The sequence below is a fragment of the Chenopodium album genome, chromosome 4, assembly GCF_948465745.1.
Source record: "Chenopodium album chromosome 4, dcCheAlbu1.1, whole genome shotgun sequence".
In the NCBI taxonomy this organism is placed as follows: Eukaryota; Viridiplantae; Streptophyta; class Magnoliopsida; order Caryophyllales; family Amaranthaceae; genus Chenopodium; species Chenopodium album.
In genome coordinates, this window is record NC_137837.1 from 15,057,061 (window position 1) to 15,074,005 (window position 16,945).

The window sequence follows — 16,945 nt, forward strand, 5'->3', positions numbered from 1 at the left end:
ACTTTCACACACATTTTCCTGTTTATTCTCAACAATGCATGCATGTATAGACAAAGTTCCATAACATTTAACAAAACCAACCATCCAGAGTACTTAAAAATATTACAGACCAAGTTCCAAAATATTCAAAAGCAAATAAAGTTCAAAACCATTCATGAAAAACATATCATTGTTCCAAAAACCAACAGGAAATATATTAAGCCAGGGAATGGCTAGGGTAAGCTGCAGAGGTGATTGTGGTTCAGGCATCAAGCGCTTTCCAGATTTGCTCAAGATCTGCTTTGTTGTCATCTTGAGCTTTCTTCAGTTTTGCTTCTAGGCTTGAGATGGCTTTATGGAACTCCTTAAGCCTGAGCGACATCAGTCCTCTCCATTGCCTTCATCTTCCCTGCCAAGTCAAGGAGTTGTCCTTCAACCTGCATAAGTCTATTAGACAAATCAACTACTAGCTCATCAACTCCTCCTTCACCTTTGCTTAACTCCAGGGGATCAACAGCACTTGTCTTAGCCTGAGTTCCAACAGAGAGCCTTCTGCTCTTCCTAACAGGAACTCTCAGCTGTGAATCCTCTTCCTTCTCCTTTTTCTTCTGAGCAGCCTCATATCTCACACACTTCCCCCTTACTACAGCAAGACTCAACCCTCTCAGAGTGGTTTCATTTATCACATTTTCTCCTTTTTCCTTCATATGCCCATAAAAATCTCTCAATTGCACACCTAAATCTTCAAACACAGAAGCAAGAATCGCAGCATATCCAACCTTTATTTCCTTTTCTATGCAATGCTCTAAGTGTAGGATCATAATTGCTGGGAAATTGATTTTAATTTTCTTAGACATGCAAAAGATTAGGGCCATATCTAAATAGCACAATTCATTTTTCTTTTGTGTCATTGGAACCAAGGACTTCTTCACCAAATTAAACAATAATTTGTGCAATGGAGAGAGATCATTGTGATTCATTACACTAACACCCTTTTTACCACCCAAGTAGTTTATAATTTAAGTTTTAGTGTGCCCTGCCACTTTTATAGTCACAGCCCCTTTCATATAAACATCAAACCCCTCACATGGAACTTGCAGAATAGACCCTAGTCTAGCAGCATCAAACTCAAAATCAACACCATTAACTTTGCTATAACACACACCATCTTCAAATTCAGATTCCTTACAGAATTCATCAATAGCCAACGGATACAAGTAATTTTTTGCTTTAATAGTAAACATGAAATCCCAACCCTGGAGCTTGAGCAGATCTAGAAATTCGAAATTCACCTTACTACACCATGCATCATCAATTCTATAGCCTACAACATACCTTTCAGCTTGTTTTCCCAGAGCTTTCTCATCTTCTTCCCCCTCAGAATTTTCCTTCCCTTCTTCAGGCTCCTCGTCTCTCGCCATCATATCGATTTCAAGAATTTGATCTTCCAGCGATTTTCCCGATTTTTCGGCTTTCCTCTTCTTCCATAAGCCAATTCGATCAAGGACGGAGGGTAAACTTCCAGTAGAGGAAGTTGCAGTTTCTTCAAGGGCTTTCGGCTTGGTATTTTTAGGTTCTGAGGTGGTTTGGAGTAGCACTAAAGGATTTTCTTGGTTAATGGGTTGTGGGCTAGGTGATTTTGAAGGTGATCGCTCTTCTTGGTTCTTAGGGTTTTCTTCGGCCATGGTTGATTGTGGTTTAGCTATAGAAATTTTGTGGTTGAGAGAGTTCAAGGGTTTTAATTTGATGTGACTGTGAGTTAGTGGAGTTGGTTGGGTAGTATTTATAAGGGGGGTAAATATTTGAAGCGGTGTTTTGAAGTTGAAGAGATAAGTTTAGGAACAATGAATTTTATTTGATTTTTGAAAATTAATCTGGATGGGATTTTTACAATTCAAGAATTTATCTTTCCATACTTCATTTAATAAAAGATAATTCCAGAAGATAAATCTTCTTGAAAAGAAAAATAAAATTTTCGAAAAATAAAATTCATGGAACAAGTCACATACATGTCTATATTGCTTTGAATAATATGTACAGTTTTAAATATGTGTTAATTGCACTAACCTCCAAGAGTTTACCAACGGTGACATTCCCGTTATGTTTATCACACCAAGTTTGTGATATATGTTTTATTCTTCTAATTGATCTTGTTAATTGACAATGCCATATCTAGGAACTTCAGTTGCAATCAATTCAGCTTGATCATCCCAAGTTCCAGTCTCATGTTCTCAAAGCGTTCTCTGCTTAAAGGCTTAGTTAGAATATCAGCAATTTGATTATCAGTATGACAAAATTCCAACTTAATATAGCCTTTTTCCACATTATCTTTTAAGAAGTGGTGTCTAATGTAGATATGCTTAACCTTAGAATGTTGCACTGGATCTTTAGATATACAGATAGCACTAGTATTGTCACAATAAATTGGAACACATTCAAATTTTAAACCAAAATCACATATTTGTTGTTTTATCCACAACATTTGTGAGCAACAAGCTGTAGCAGCTACATATTCGGCTTCTGCTGTGGATAAAGCAACTGTATTCTGCTTCTTGGAACCCCAAGAAACTAAGCATGGTCCAAGAAATTGAGTCATACCTGATGTGCTATTTCTATTTACTAGATCACCTGCATAGTCAGCATCTGTGTATCCAACTAAATCAATTGATTCATTTCTTGGATAGTAGAGACATAAGTCATCAGTTCCTTTGAGGTACCTGAGTATCCTCTTAACTGCCTTGAGATGAGATTCCTTTGGATTGGCTTGGAACCTTGCACATAAGCCTACACTGAACGATATATCAGGTCTACTAGCAGTTAGATATAATAAGGAACCTATCATACCTCTATACATCTTCTGATCTATGCAAGTTCCAGCTGTGTCTTCATCCAGTCTGATGTTAGTTCCCATAGGTGTTCTTATAGTTTTGGAACTTTCCATCTTATATTTCTTTATGAGTTCCTTCCCATACTTTTGTTGGTGAATCATTATTCCTTTCTCATTTTTCTTAATTTGCAATCCAAGAAAGAAGTTCAGCTCACCCATCATGCTCATCTCGAACTCACCACTCATAAGGTCAGCAAAATACTTCACCAAAGATTCGTTAGTTGCACCAAAAATAATATCATCTACATATATTTGCACAACTAAAATGTCAGTTCCTTTATATTTCAAAACAAGGTTTTGTCTATTTTACCTCTTTTAAAATCATTATCTAACAGGAACTTGGACAACCTCTCATACCATGCCCTTGGTGCTTGTTTCAGCCCATAGAGAGCTTTATCAAGTTTATAGACATGATTTGAGAATTCTGGATCTTCAAATCCAGGAGGTTGTTCCACATAGACGTCCTCTTTTAATAGACCATTTAGAAATGCACATTTGACGTCCATCTGAAACAACTTAATTTCCATAAAAGCTGAAAAAGCAATAAGAATGCGTATAGCTTCTAACCTTGCAACTGGAGCAAATGTCTCATCAAAGTCTATGCCTTCTTGTTGATTGTACCCCTTGACAACCAGTCTATCCTTGTTTCTTACTATGATTCCATGTTCATCAAGCTTGTTTCTGAACACCCACTTTAGACCTATGACTTTCTGACGTTCCGGTCTAGGAACTAGGTGCCAAACTTTGTTTCTATCGAATTCTCCTAGTTCAGCTTGCATGGCTATGATCCAATCTACATCTTGTAAGGCTTCATCACAGTTCTTTGGTTCCAAAGTAGATAGGAACGAGAAAAATGCACAGAAGTTCCTTAATTGTGACCTAGTCTGAGTTCCTTTGGTTATGTCACTCATAATCATGTCCACTGGATGAGACTTTTGATGTTTCCAACGTTTAGGGGTAAATTCTTTGATTGGATACAACTTTTCAGGTTCAACATCATTGTTTCCTGTCTCTTTATTCAGTGGTTCCTGATTCTCAGGTTCTGGATTCTCAGGTTCAGGGTTTTCCTCTTGTGGAACTTCTGTTTCAGTTGCGGTTTGGTTTTCAGCTACTGGATTCTTGTTTTGCTGCTCCATGGATATTGTTGATTCCTTATCAAGGTCATGTCTTCTTACTAACCCTATTTCGAAATCATCATCATCTGCACATCAATCACATAATCAGTTTCATCAAAGATTATATGTACAGACTCTTCAACACACATTGTTATTTTGTTATAAACTCCGTAAGCTTTACTATTTGAGGCGTATCCTAAGAATACAACCTCATCACTTCTTTCATCAAATTTTCCCAAGTTTCTCTTTCCATTATTGTGTACAAAGCACCTGCAACCAAAAGATCTAAGATAAAAAATATTTGGTTTTCTTCCTTTAATTAGTTCATAAGGTGTCTTGTTGGTTATTGCTCGAATAGAAACTCTATTCAATATGTAACATGCTGTGTTTACTGCTTTTGCCCAGAAGTTCCTAGGCATTCCACTGGAAATTAGCATAGTTCTTGCCATGTCTTCCAAGCTTCTGTTTTTTCCGTTCAACTACTCCATTTTGTTGTGGAGTCCTTGGAGCAGAGAAGTTGTGGTCCATCCCATGTTCATCACAAAACTCATCAAATTTTGAGTTTTCGAACTCAGTTCCATGATCTGACCTCAGGTGAATTAATTGATAACCTGTTCTTCTCTGTTCTTTCTTCACAAAGGTAACAAAATGATCAAACGTATCATCCTTGCTTACAAGAAAGAAAACCCAAGTATATCTGGAAAAATCATCTACAATAACCATCACGTACCTTTTTCCACTCCTGCTTTGTATCCTCATAGGACCACACAAATCCATATGGATAAGTTCCAAAGGTTTTGTGGTGCTTACCATATTCTTAGATTTAAAAGATATTTGCGTCTGCTTACCTCTGACATATGCACTACAGACTTTATCTTTTAGGAACTTGATGGATGGAAGTCCTTCCACAAGTTCTTTTGATCTAAGTTTATCAAGCAAAGAAAAACTAGCATGGCCAAATCGTTTGTGCCATAATAAGGGATCATTCTCAATGACACTAAGGCAAGTCAAACTACTACTTGGAACTTCATTGAGATCCACAATATATGTGTTCCCCTTTCTACTTCCTTCAAGAATAATATTGTTAGTGTCATTGTTAGTGATTCTACAAAGATTAGAAGTAAAGCTAACTGAGTTACCTTTATCACAAAATTGAGAAATACTTAACAAGTTGTGTTTTAGACCCTCGACTAAAAAGACATTTTCAATAGCATGGGAACTTGACCTTCCTACCTTACCTATAGCAATTATTTCACCTTTCTTATTATCACCAAAGGTCACAGTTCCACCATAGTAGGCATCCAGTGAGAGAAATTTAGATTTGTCTCCAGTCATGTGCTTAGAACAACCACTGTCGAGGTACCAAGTGTTGTTCCCCCTCACTGGAACCTGCATGAAAACTAAGCGTTAGTTTCTGGAACCCAGGTTTCCTTGGGTTCCACTGTTTTGGAAGAAGAGTCAGATTTCTTCATCCAGACCTGTTCATTATGCTCAGTATTCTTAAGAGTATCTTTATTTCTTTTAGGACATGCTGCTCGAAGATGTCCTGTACTACCACAATAGAAACATAATTTTTGACTGGGTAATTCCACATACTTCTTATTTCTTCTAGACCTCCTCTTATATCCTAGTCCTTCTTTATTCTTGTTTTGAGCGTTAGCTATCCAAGATGGAATTCCGTTATTAATCACTTCTTTTCCTTTCCTGGCTCTTGCAAGTTCCTCCTCCAAGGTTTGGTTTTTTACTTTGACTTCTTTCAAATCTGATTTTAATTTCTCAAAATTTGGAAGTTGGCTTGCAATAGGAACTTCAAAGTCAGGAGAGTTAATTCCAAGTTTCAGTTGAGCTAACTCTACATTCAACAGAATATTATCATGTTTCAGTTTTTCAACCTGTTCTTTTAGAAAGACATTTTTATCATATAAGTCAAAGAATCTAGTTTGTATGTCAGTTTTCATATTGTCTACCCATTCACTATGTTCTTTGTGAATTTTTAAAGCTTTATAGGTTTGGAACTTCAACCTGTTTAGTTCTTTACAGTCATCTTGAAGTTCCAGAATAATGTCCATAAGATTTCCTTTGTTTAGATGTTTGAGTTGTCGTTAGTCATACCATACCTCAGATTCAAGTTTCTTCAGACGAGCTTCATCATCTGTTTTGGCCATCAAACACAAGTTGGCTGTTTCTTCTAAGGATTCTCTTTCTGCTTCCTCTTCAGAATCAGAATTTCCCCATGCAGCCATCATGGCTTTTCTGACATCCTCCTTGGAGAATGATGATTTGTAATACTTGTTTGGCTCTTTCCCTTTATACTTCGATTTTTCATCTTCCTTAGGTTGAGGACAGTCTTTGATGAGACGGTCCTTGGAACCACATCCGAAGCATTTAATCTCCCTGGAACTTGGCTGTCCTCTCCTGTTCTTCTCTCCTCTCTTTCCCAGCATCCTCCTGAACCTTCGTACTAGCATGGCTGTCTCCATGTCATCATCTTCAGACTCACTAGATTCATAAGCCTTTAGTGCAAGACTTTTGTTCTTGGAACTTTCAGTGTTTGCTCCAAGATGAAGTTTATGAGTGAGCAGGGATCCATTGAGTTGTTCCAGATTGAACTTGGTGAAATCCTTGGATTCATGTAGGGCAGTAACCTTGGATCTCCACCTCTCATCTTGAGGAAGGCTTCTAAGGACTTTTCTGACCTGTTCATCAATGGGTATGGACCTGCCTAAAGATTCTAACTCATTGACAATGTTAGTAAATCTAGTGAACATATCCTGAATGGATTCTCTGTGTAGCATTTCAAATCTTTCATATTTTGACATCAGTAAGTCAATTTTGGAACGTTTAACTTCATTTGTTCCTTCATGAGTTACTTGTAGTAAATCCCAAATCTGCTTTGCAGACTTACAACCCATGATTCTATTGTGCTCATGAGGTCCTAGTCCACAATGCAAGATTTTCACTGCTTGAGCATTTAACTCATATTTTTCATAATCTTCTTTATCAAATTCAGCTAGTGGTTTAGGGATTACCTCTTTGTTTGCATTGGTTTTTGTTACCTCGAAGTCACCGCTTTCAATGACTCTCCATACCTGGTAATTTTCAGCTTTGATGAATATCTCCATTCTGTTCTTCCAGTATGAAAAAAACTTGCCATTGAACATTGGTGGTCTTTGGGTAGAATACCCTTCTTCAAGTTTCTCGTGTGCATTCATCTCTCCAGGAACTTTTCTCTACAAGGTTTCTTGTCACTTCGTGAGAACCTGCTCTGATACCAATTGTTAGTTTAGATGAACTACTACGAGAGGGGGGGTGAATAGTAGTAGGTTCCAATCGTGGAACTCAAGCGAAAATAAACAATTAAAACGTAACGAAACTTAAAGCACACAGCAAATTTTACGAGGAAACCATCCAGTGCCTAACTGGAAGTAAAACCTCGGCCCTATTGGGACTTATAAACAAATTCCACTATAATAGGCAACTCTCCTAGTACAACCTATTACACAGACCTTTGCTTTGCAAGTTCCACCACGGACACTTGTCTCTATGATAGGACACCTCCTACCAGACCTAAGACACCTCTCAGGACCCTTTTTCTCCCTTAACCTAGGACACTTCCTAGGTGACCCAAGACACCTCTCAGGTTCCTTTCACTCACTGTGCAACCCAAGACACACTCGGGGTGACTAACTACCACTTGAATTTTAGAGAATTCAAACTCATACACTTGCGTGAATTTAAGAGAATTCACAATCTCACCCCAAAACCAATTACAACTCAAAGACACACTCTAACACATAAATGGAAAGCTACACATGAAACCCGAAATCAAAATGATAAAGCTTAAACCTTTGGCAAACTTACTCTTAAGCACTAAGTGGTTTTCACGCTAAAACTCTCATTTTGCTAAGCTGAAATACTTCTGTATTTATAGGAGTTTCTCAGCTTTTCAAACTAAGGTTTTCGCACATAAGATAGATCAAACAGAAATCTGATCTTATCTTCTTTAAAACCTAAACCAAACAGATTTAATTTCGTTTTTCAGAAAACCAAATTTTATCAAATTCGTTTTTGTTAAAAGATAGAATTTTATGAAAAAGATAAAACCAAGTTAAAACAGATTTTAAAAGATAAAATCAATTAAATACTTTTTCATAAAACTTATAATTATCTTTTACGAACTAATTAGTTTGCCAAGCTTTATCTGATTTCTAATAAGTTCCATGCATATCTATCATTTATATGTTTACATCATCCTACGAAAACAAACTTATCTTTTACACAACTATAAGTTATGAAGTTCATCTTCTTCAGTTGATATCTTGATCTTTGCATTGATCCTTGGTTGTTGAGGCTTGCCCCAGCATTACGCCGGAACCAGGTCGTTACAACCCGTTTTGAAGTTCCTATTGAGAAACTTCGGAAAGTTCCATTGCTGGAACTCTTCTTCTGTCTTTTACTTGTCCTCATGGATCTTCTAAAGTTCCTTTGTCCCAGTTCCTACTTCAGCCCTTTATGCTTACTGAACCTGCCAACATCACAACACTAGAAACTCCTTATTAAAAGGAAGTTTGCTCAATTCTTAACATCATCATTAAAACCTCATAAGGGTCAACAGGAAGGAACAATTAGGAAAGTGTCATGAAAAAATTTAGCAGAGCTTAGAGACAATGAGTAAGAAAGGAAAATAGATTTATGTTCAACATTCTGTTTAAGGAACTAAAGGAAGATCTGTAATCAATGGTCAAATTCAACATTGAAGTGTACAAAGCAGAGTTAACAAAAAATTATTAGAGGGTCTCATGTACGGAGCTAAAAGACTGAAGATATAACTTTTCATTGACCCCAATTTTTCCCATGATGTAATGGATTAACAAGTCTGTCTGATTGTTGTACCTTTAGAGCCATAAAATGTCAGAGCTCAATGACCGCTTGCAAATACTTTTATTGTTGGCCTTCCACCAAATTGCTATACAAAAATAAATTTTCAACCTGCAATCTACAAATAATTCTAGCACCCTAAAACAACACTGCTTTTTTAATACATCAGTTCATCCAACTTTCCTAAAGTATCCAGCAATGAATGCACTAGTTACTACAGCAAGAATGATATAGCAGACACCTATACTTGAAAAAAACTCTAGTTATCAACTTGAAGCAACAACAAAGAAACTGTAATAACATCTTCTAACAAGGCTTTAAGATCTAGAACCGTGAGTCCGTACCATATCTAATTGCATGGTTCCTATGGGAAAGGAGCATGAAGATAGTTATGATAATCTTCAAAATAATTTCTACTATTTAAACTCCTTCAGAAAGAGAAAAGCCTAGCTGACAGGCCTGATACTTGCACAAACATATGAAGCACAAAAACTAGGTCAGTCACTAAAGTAAATATACATAAGCTGGAACAAGAAAATGTAATTGGAAGAATCAGGTGGGTACTGAAGTAACACAAGGATGACTCTGTAAAATTAAGCTGAGTTGGACTGAGAGTTTTCTTTCTTTGGAGGAAGCTGGGAAGGCGTCTTTAATGATACCACCACTACGAAATCAGAACTGGCATTATAACATCCCAATTATTAAGTTCATCTGTTGATCAAGTTGCTATGAAATGGCTCAGATTGGTGACCAGTACGAAGGAATTTAGGACTGAAACAAGATATTAAGGGGAGGAAGAAGAGAGATCAAGGAAAACAATTAAAGATATGATTGAATAAATGTTAAACAAGGTGCTAATCACCAATTACAACCTCACAAATCTTTCGAGAAAAATGGCACTCTACCAAAACTACAACTACTCACTGATCACAGTATTCAACATACTTATCTGATTGTCTCTCTCTAATTAGCTCTATTTATAGAGCATTTCCTTAACAAACTAACTTCTCCTTCAAGTTACTAACAACTTTATTACAACTCTACTCCCTAAATTTCCCCTCTTCCCTAACATCAGTTCATTGCACAAATCTCCTTTCAATCAACATGGGCAAACCTAGCACCATAAAACGCAATCCCAAATCTTGTTTTGAGGAAATCTTATTGTCGGTGACGTATATCCTTCTCGATAAAACTTATCCACATTTTCTCTTCAAGTAAATAAAATGTTAAAAAGGAAAGATTGAATGGTTTTGAACATTGCAGGCTGTGGAGCTCACTGCCTTTTGCTGCTGCCTCTGGTTGACTTAAAGGAAAAATGCTCATAACGAAAACGACCATGGGGCATAACACCATTAACTGTGTAATCTTTGCTCCAAAAACTCAAAAGTTTAATCGATGTACACATATGACTTGTTCTCATTGACTGAACTGAACTTAACTTAACTTATTAGAGCTGAGCTGAACTAAATATTTTATAAGAGAAGGAAATTAGGAGCTGAACTGAACTGAACTGATTAGAGCTGAGTTGAGTTGAAAACAATCGTATGAGAACAGGCCCATACTGTTTTAGAATTTTCTTAAAATTAATTAGTTACACAGTGGAGGGGATAAAGTTCGGGATGGGGTAGATTTTGGGGTTTATTATTATCACCAGAAACACGCGATATTTCTCAGCAACATCCACAGAGAAAACATTATCATAAAGTTCATGATGCCCCCCTAAACGACCTAGGCAAGCCTCCTCAACATGGTACTCTCATCAAACCTATAAATCTTTTCAGATGAAGAATACCTGGCCTGGAAAGATAGTAAGAATACCTTCAAACCTTTAAAGCAGTACATCTGTAAGCATTGCTTTATCAGCTTCAAAGACCGCTCTTTGATTTAACTCCTGGAAAGATAGTAAGACACCAAAATAGTGAAGAAGCAACACCACAATCAAGATTAAACATTAAAATAAAATAAAATGACTAGGAAAAAAATACTAATTTTAAACAAGAATATATAAAGCAACAGAAATAAGAGGGTGCCCTAGTTTCTCATGGTGAGAAACAAATTTGGTTTCTCACATGGCATTTTCGTAAATAAATCAACAACTTTATTCAACTTTATTCAACTGTGGGGCCCACAATAATGAAAAAGTTGTTGATTTATTCACGAAAATGCCCTCATGGGAAACAAATTTTGTTTCTCACCATGAGAAACAGGGATTTTCCCCAGAAATAATACACATAATGATAAAAATATCACTATATAAATAAATCTCAAACTGTCTCAGGATTGGGCTTATAAATCATGGCAGCAATCAATCACTATAGAGGTTCAGTTACAGCCTTATTAAGGGAGCCTATTGGCTTGGGCCATATAAAAATCATCAAAGCAGTGGCATTATTTTATCATTATAGAGCATTAATTATCAATCTAACATAAATTAGGGAAATTTATTGGCTTACTTGAAAAGTTACATACATCATCGTAAAACACACTGTGAGCGAAAGTAAAAAGGATAATTAATGTTGAGGGTCATCATAATCATCTCCTCCATGGCTCCAAATATTATCATCAGTTGAAACTGGTGCTTCCTCTATCACATCAACTTTTTTAAACAATAAAAAATATGATTCACTTTTGAGAAGTGGAATTAATCCTTCAAACCATTGAGATAACATCAATTTATATGCATACGGGCGCAAAGCACCACATCAAACATTATGATCTATTCTGAAATATAGGAGGTATACAGTCAACCCATTCTGTAAATATCGATACAAAAAGGATCAGGCGCAAAATACCATCAAACCATTATATCTAGTCTGTCTTGTAAAAAGTGTGACAACCACAGAAATATACTACCTCCGTTTCATAAAATCTGCAACAATTTCCATAAAAGGAAGCTACACATTATGTGCAACAAATTATAAAATTTCCAAATTTAGTAAATTTTTTGGGGTAAAGTTACAATTATACCCTTATTTTTTTTGTTTAATCTACACTTACAACTCCTAATAAAATCTGATTAAATTACTAAGCTAATTTGATTCACCTAATCTCTCCCACCAAAATTAAAATAACTCCCAAATACTCTAAATTAATTCACCCACCCTTTCTTCTTTTAACATCCAAATTCAACAATATTCATCCAAAATTAAGAACCCTAACTCTTGTTCATCCCCAACTCACGCAGCTCTTTCTCTCTCTTCACTTCATCTCCTTCATCAACTCCTCCTCTTCTGAATTTCTTTCTTTTCTCTTTCAGATCTACCATGATTCCCTCCGTTTTTTGCAAATTTACTAGATTTACTCATGGAAAATCGTAAAATCCCTGACTTGAGTCCCTTAGAGAGGGTTTTCTGTGCAACCTCCGACGTCGCGGAGGTAGGTTTACTTTCCGATCTAATCATGTCTCTGGGGACAAATTCCGAGTGGCCTCGCCGTTTTTTCGATTCCGGTGAGGCTGCTTTGGTTCTGTCTGACGCTGGGTTGGTAGCACTGGGTAAGGTTTTAATTTAATTGAGGAAGCGAAGGGGGGTGTGAACATGATTGTTGTGCCAGATGTGGAACCTACCTCTCTCTTAAGGGGACGCCATATTTACAGAGCAAGGAAATGGGTAGATGTGAGGTTATGAGGAAGATTGGTGGGAGGGGGGTTAAGATAGTTGACCAAATTGAGGAAGAGGAAAAGAACAAGGAGGTTGAGGCCGAAAAAAACGATAGAGGAAAAGAGAAGGAGAAGGTGGAAGGCGGGTCTGAAGAGGAAGAGGAAAAGAAGAAGGAGGTTGTAGCTGAAAAGAACGAAGGAGGAATAGGGAAGGAGAAGGTGGAAGGAGGAGCTGAAGAGGAAGAGGAAGAGGAAGAGGAGTGGTATGGGTATACCATGTCTAATCCTCCACCAAAGATGTATTTCCCCTCTGAAGATGCTAAGGTTGGGGGAAAAAGGGTGAGATCTGGGGTTGAGGTTGATGAGGATGAGTATGATCCAACGTATCTCGAGTTCCTCAAGTGGCTGGATCGGAAATTCCACCCTTCTGGGTGACTCAGGCTCGTATAATTCTCTGACCCTTAACTTTATTATCATTTCTAATATGCATGTGTATATATTTTTGCATTATCCCTTGAAATTAGTTCGATTTTTATGGTTTATGGCCAATTTTCTGAGTCCCTTTGGTTTCCTATGCTTTTTGCTCTGTTGGCTTTGTTGTTGGATAATGTTCTGTTGGATACTATGCTGTTTGATATAATGTTGTTGGATATTGTTTTTGATATAATGTTGTTGGATATAATGTTGTTGGATATTGATTTGGAAATTGATTTATGTTGGTTATTGTTTTGGATATTGATTTGTGTTGGATATTGTTTTGGATATTGATTTGTGTTGGATGCTATGATTTTTTTAGATATTGTTGGATAATGTTCTGTTGGATACTATGATTGTTTGATATAATGGTTTTTTGGGCATAATGTTTTGTTGGATATTGTTGGATATAATGTTCTGTTGTTGGATATTGGTCATGGGGATGTTGATTGATGGATGATGATAGGTTTATGAAGTAATTTTTGTTTTGTGAATACCTTAAATGAGTCCCCCTTGATCTCAATGACCATTTTGGAGAGATCATTTGTTGTTGTTGGTTGATGTCCAATTTTGAGTCCCATTTAGATCTCAATGACATTTAGTGAGAGATCATCAACCACCCTAGATTCCAAATGATGAAGTGACTCGTTTGATAAACAATATGTTATTTGATTTGCTCTACTATTTGATCTATGCATTATAGAATCAAGTAGTGTTGAGGTAACAAACAATTGAATGTTGTTGTGATGAGAAAACATACCCTCTGATGGAATTCTTTTTGATTTTTTTGAACCTAAAAGAAGTTATGCATATGTGATAAATAAAAGAAAAACATAGTTCCATTTCATGATTAACAAAAGCATGCCATAACATGCATACAAAGTAGAGAGTCCCACAAAAATAACACATAACCATAAATTTTGAGTCCCATACATCACAAGATGGTTATGAGTGGCAGTCCACCCTTATATGTAGGTCCTAAGGACTGCCCAAAAACTTCCTTATACACATAAACCAAAAAGAAACATTGAACAGAATTTTGAGTCCCCCTACCTTGACTATCTGTTCTGCTCAATCAGCATCTACTTCCATTTGATCCTCTTCTTCTGCTTGTCCCTGGTTAACTGGTCTGAACCTGTCATTAAGGTGCTTTACAGCTTGTGCCACAATCTCAGGGCTCACAGTGAGCCTCTCTGGTAGAATTCCCATTTGTTTCAGTCTTTGCTTTTTCATGTGAGGTGGAGTAAAGTTGTTGCCTCCCATCCTTTTTAGAATTTCAGTCATTAAAGACTGTAATGTGACCCATGCTAATTTGTTTGATATTGGATCAAATGTGTTGTATGCATCTTCCACAGCTTTAACTAACTCCACCACATTTTTGGGAAATGCCTGATATTGAATTGATTGCATAACTGTGAACAACCCTAAATCCAGCACATTTAGGTCTGGAGATTGTGGGGGTTGGTACACCATTTGGATGTTGAATCCATTTTGTGTACAAGCTGCCACAAACTCAGGGTCTGTTGGAATTTTATGGGGTCTAGCATTATCCCATTGAAGGACAACTTCCTTAGACAAGCGTGTTGGCCATTTCTCTACAATGGCTGGTATGACTTTGTTGATAAACATTTCTCTGATTACATCCTTAGTTACAGATTGCAATGCTTTCAATTCCATAGTTCCTGCTGGCCTGTTTTTGCTTGATTTTTTTGCCCTTTGCTCATGAACAAACCCAAAAATTCCTTACTTGCCATCATGGATCATTTGCCCATTTGTGTTGTATTGTGGCTTTCCTATCATGGCCATGAACATGGCCTTAATCTTAAACCTTTTGGACTGCTCACACCTATAGAGGTTTTCCTCATTGGGCAGAAGGTAAAACCTTCTTGTCGTTGGGTTCATGTAGAACCACTTTTCATCGATGTGAATGACATGGTCCATGTCATTGTACATTAGATCTACTGTTTGTGTGGCAGGGCTGAGGTGTGCCAACACCCATCTTAGTCTTTCTATCTTGTGGTTGTCAGTCAGCCTTGGGTGGTTACAACTAGTGTGTGTTCTGAGCAGCCCCCTTATCTTCAGCCTGTGTATTATTACATGACATATTTTTAAGTAACATGCATAACTTCTTTCTGTGGTTCTCAACCTTAGTGGGCATGAATGGAGAAATTCTTCAGAGTAGTGCTTGAATTTAGGACCAACTTTGCCCAATTTTTTAATCCTGACATCAATCAGCTCCCCTCTCTCTTTTTGCTTGATTACATCATTGAATAACCTGCAAACAGTTGATCTGTGTACCCCAAATTTTGCTGCTATCTTACTTTGCATACCACGTTGCATTGTGTCATCCTTCCTAAGTTGTGTTAGAATTTCATCAACAATACCTCGTTTTTCAGCAAGAGTAAGTTGTGTTCTATCACTTTGTTGATTCTCATTCTGATTTGCATTTTCCTCATGTTGGAGGAGATCTTCTTCCATTAAAATCTGATCTATGTTGAAATAATCATCACCAGACTCTTCCATTTTTGTGTATTTTTTTTTCTGTTTTGTTGATTCAGATGCTGATAATGGAGGAGGACCACCACCACTAACAGATGCTGTAGGAGAGGAAGCTTGAAGCCCTGACTTTTTGAAAGCTTGAAGTGTTGACTAACATTAAATTAGGATGGTGGATGATTCATTTTGAAGGTTGTATTTTGAAGGCTGTATTAAATTAAGCTCTGTACATTTTTTGAACTAAAATGGTGGTGTAGTAAGTGTTGTATTTATAAGTTAGGTTGAAACAAAAAAGTTGCAGGAAACTTTTGAATTTTGGGAAAAAGTTGAAAATTTTAAATTTGGAGGCCAAATTTAATTCTCCAACGAAAATTCTCCCTCCAAAATGTGTAAAGAATTCTGCCAGTTTTTGCATGTGAGGTTTGTTTTTTGTCCCACTTTCTCTCTCCTCTAATATTAATCACCTACCCTTGCTTTTGCTAATACACTTTTATCAAATTTTGCATTGGGAAATGTGAATCTCCCTTTGTTGCAGATTTTATGAAACGGAGGTAGTATATTGCAAGACATGTCAATAAAAAGTCAAAAAGGAAACAAAAGAATAATGTGGTCTCAAAATAATAATGATGTATACCTGCAACATGTCAACTTCGCCATTTGTCGCATAGCATAAGTCCTAGAAAATCAGAATAACAGACCAATAGTTCATTAATGCTCAATAAAAGTGCAAAACCAAAAATTATACAAGGTTAATAGTAGATCTATACTAAATAGATTGGGATTTACCATACCTCCATATCATTAATAAAACCTTCAATTGATCGATATGGTGTATATACAATTAGATCAAATCCCAGACTCTGCAAAATTACATTATTATAAATGTAAAGGAACCAAAAAAAAAAAAAAAGATATTATAAGGGGGTATCAATTCACTAATTACATTCTCTATACTGTCTGTAGTGTTTTCTAGAAATAAAACCTCACTACTTAGCCCAACTGACTATTTACTGTTTTCTTTCAAGTTATGAGATGACATGTAATTTAGTATAGCAATTTTAAGTAAGAGTTTTTTTAGTTTAAATAAATTAAACATAACTCTCATCTACTTGCCCCCACTCCCACAAAACACATTCCATGGCTAGCCCCACCATCAAGGCATACACTATCATGAAAATTCTACTGATACAACAGAAGAAGACAATTGTGGCTCATGACAAGGGGGGACATTACTGCAGACTCACCCAATTCCTAACAAAGACAGTGACCCCAAATACCCTTTTTAATTTTTTTTTATGGGGAAATTTGACATATCATAGTTTTAGTATAGATTATCTCAGTATTTGACATATATTCTTAGTTTTAGTGGAGATGGAATAGTAAATAGAGAAAGAAGGTACGCTAATGAAGGAGAAGGATAGAAAAGATTGTGTGGGGAATGGTGTAAGTTTCATTTAGGAAATTTCCATCAATTTGCTCGAAAAGAGGAGTAATTGTTGGGAGTAATGCAAGTCGAAA

At 36.6% G+C, this 16,945-nt stretch overlaps 3 protein-coding genes across 3 annotated transcripts; all 3 read right to left on the minus strand.

The window, feature by feature from the left end:
- Positions 1-2,170: 2,170 nt before the first annotated feature.
- Positions 2,171-7,103, minus strand: LOC145627704 (uncharacterized). Its single transcript, XM_081680057.1, has 7 exons — positions 6,852-7,103; positions 6,099-6,752; positions 5,578-5,873; positions 4,830-5,086; positions 3,434-4,067; positions 2,489-2,768; positions 2,171-2,233 (listed from the first exon to the last, which is right to left on the minus strand). Exons 1-7 carry the CDS (start codon positions 7,101-7,103, stop codon positions 2,171-2,173), a joined length of 2,436 nt encoding a protein of 811 aa, XP_081536183.1.
- Positions 7,104-14,002: 6,899 nt separating this feature from the next.
- Positions 14,003-14,608, minus strand: LOC145627705 (uncharacterized). The gene has a single exon (XM_081680058.1). It carries the CDS (start codon positions 14,606-14,608, stop codon positions 14,003-14,005), a length of 606 nt encoding a protein of 201 aa, XP_081536184.1.
- A 66-nt stretch (positions 14,609-14,674) lies between these two features.
- LOC145627706 (uncharacterized) lies at positions 14,675-15,454 on the minus strand. The gene has a single exon (XM_081680059.1). It carries the CDS (start codon positions 15,452-15,454, stop codon positions 14,675-14,677), a length of 780 nt encoding a protein of 259 aa, XP_081536185.1.
- Between the last annotated feature and the right edge of the window lie 1,491 nt (positions 15,455-16,945).

Bases quoted from the DNA above. Each gene is read 5' to 3' on its own strand.
- LOC145627704 (XM_081680057.1), bottom strand. From the start codon at position 7,103: ATGGAGATATTCATCAAAGCTGAAAATTACCAGGTATGGAGAGTCATT. The intron at 2,769-3,433 runs GTTAGAAGCTAT...TATATCGTTCAG, and splicing joins ACATTTGCTCCAGTTGCAAG to TGTAGGCTTATGTGCAAGGT. The intron at 2,234-2,488 runs GTAGCTGCTACA...ATTCTAACTAAG, and splicing joins CCACAGCAGAAGCCGAATAT to CCTTTAAGCAGAGAACGCTT.
- LOC145627706 (XM_081680059.1), bottom strand. From the start codon at position 15,454: ATGGAAGAGTCTGGTGATGATTATTTCAACATAGATCAGATTTTAATG.
- LOC145627705 (XM_081680058.1), bottom strand. From the start codon at position 14,608: ATGGAATTGAAAGCATTGCAATCTGTAACTAAGGATGTAATCAGAGAA.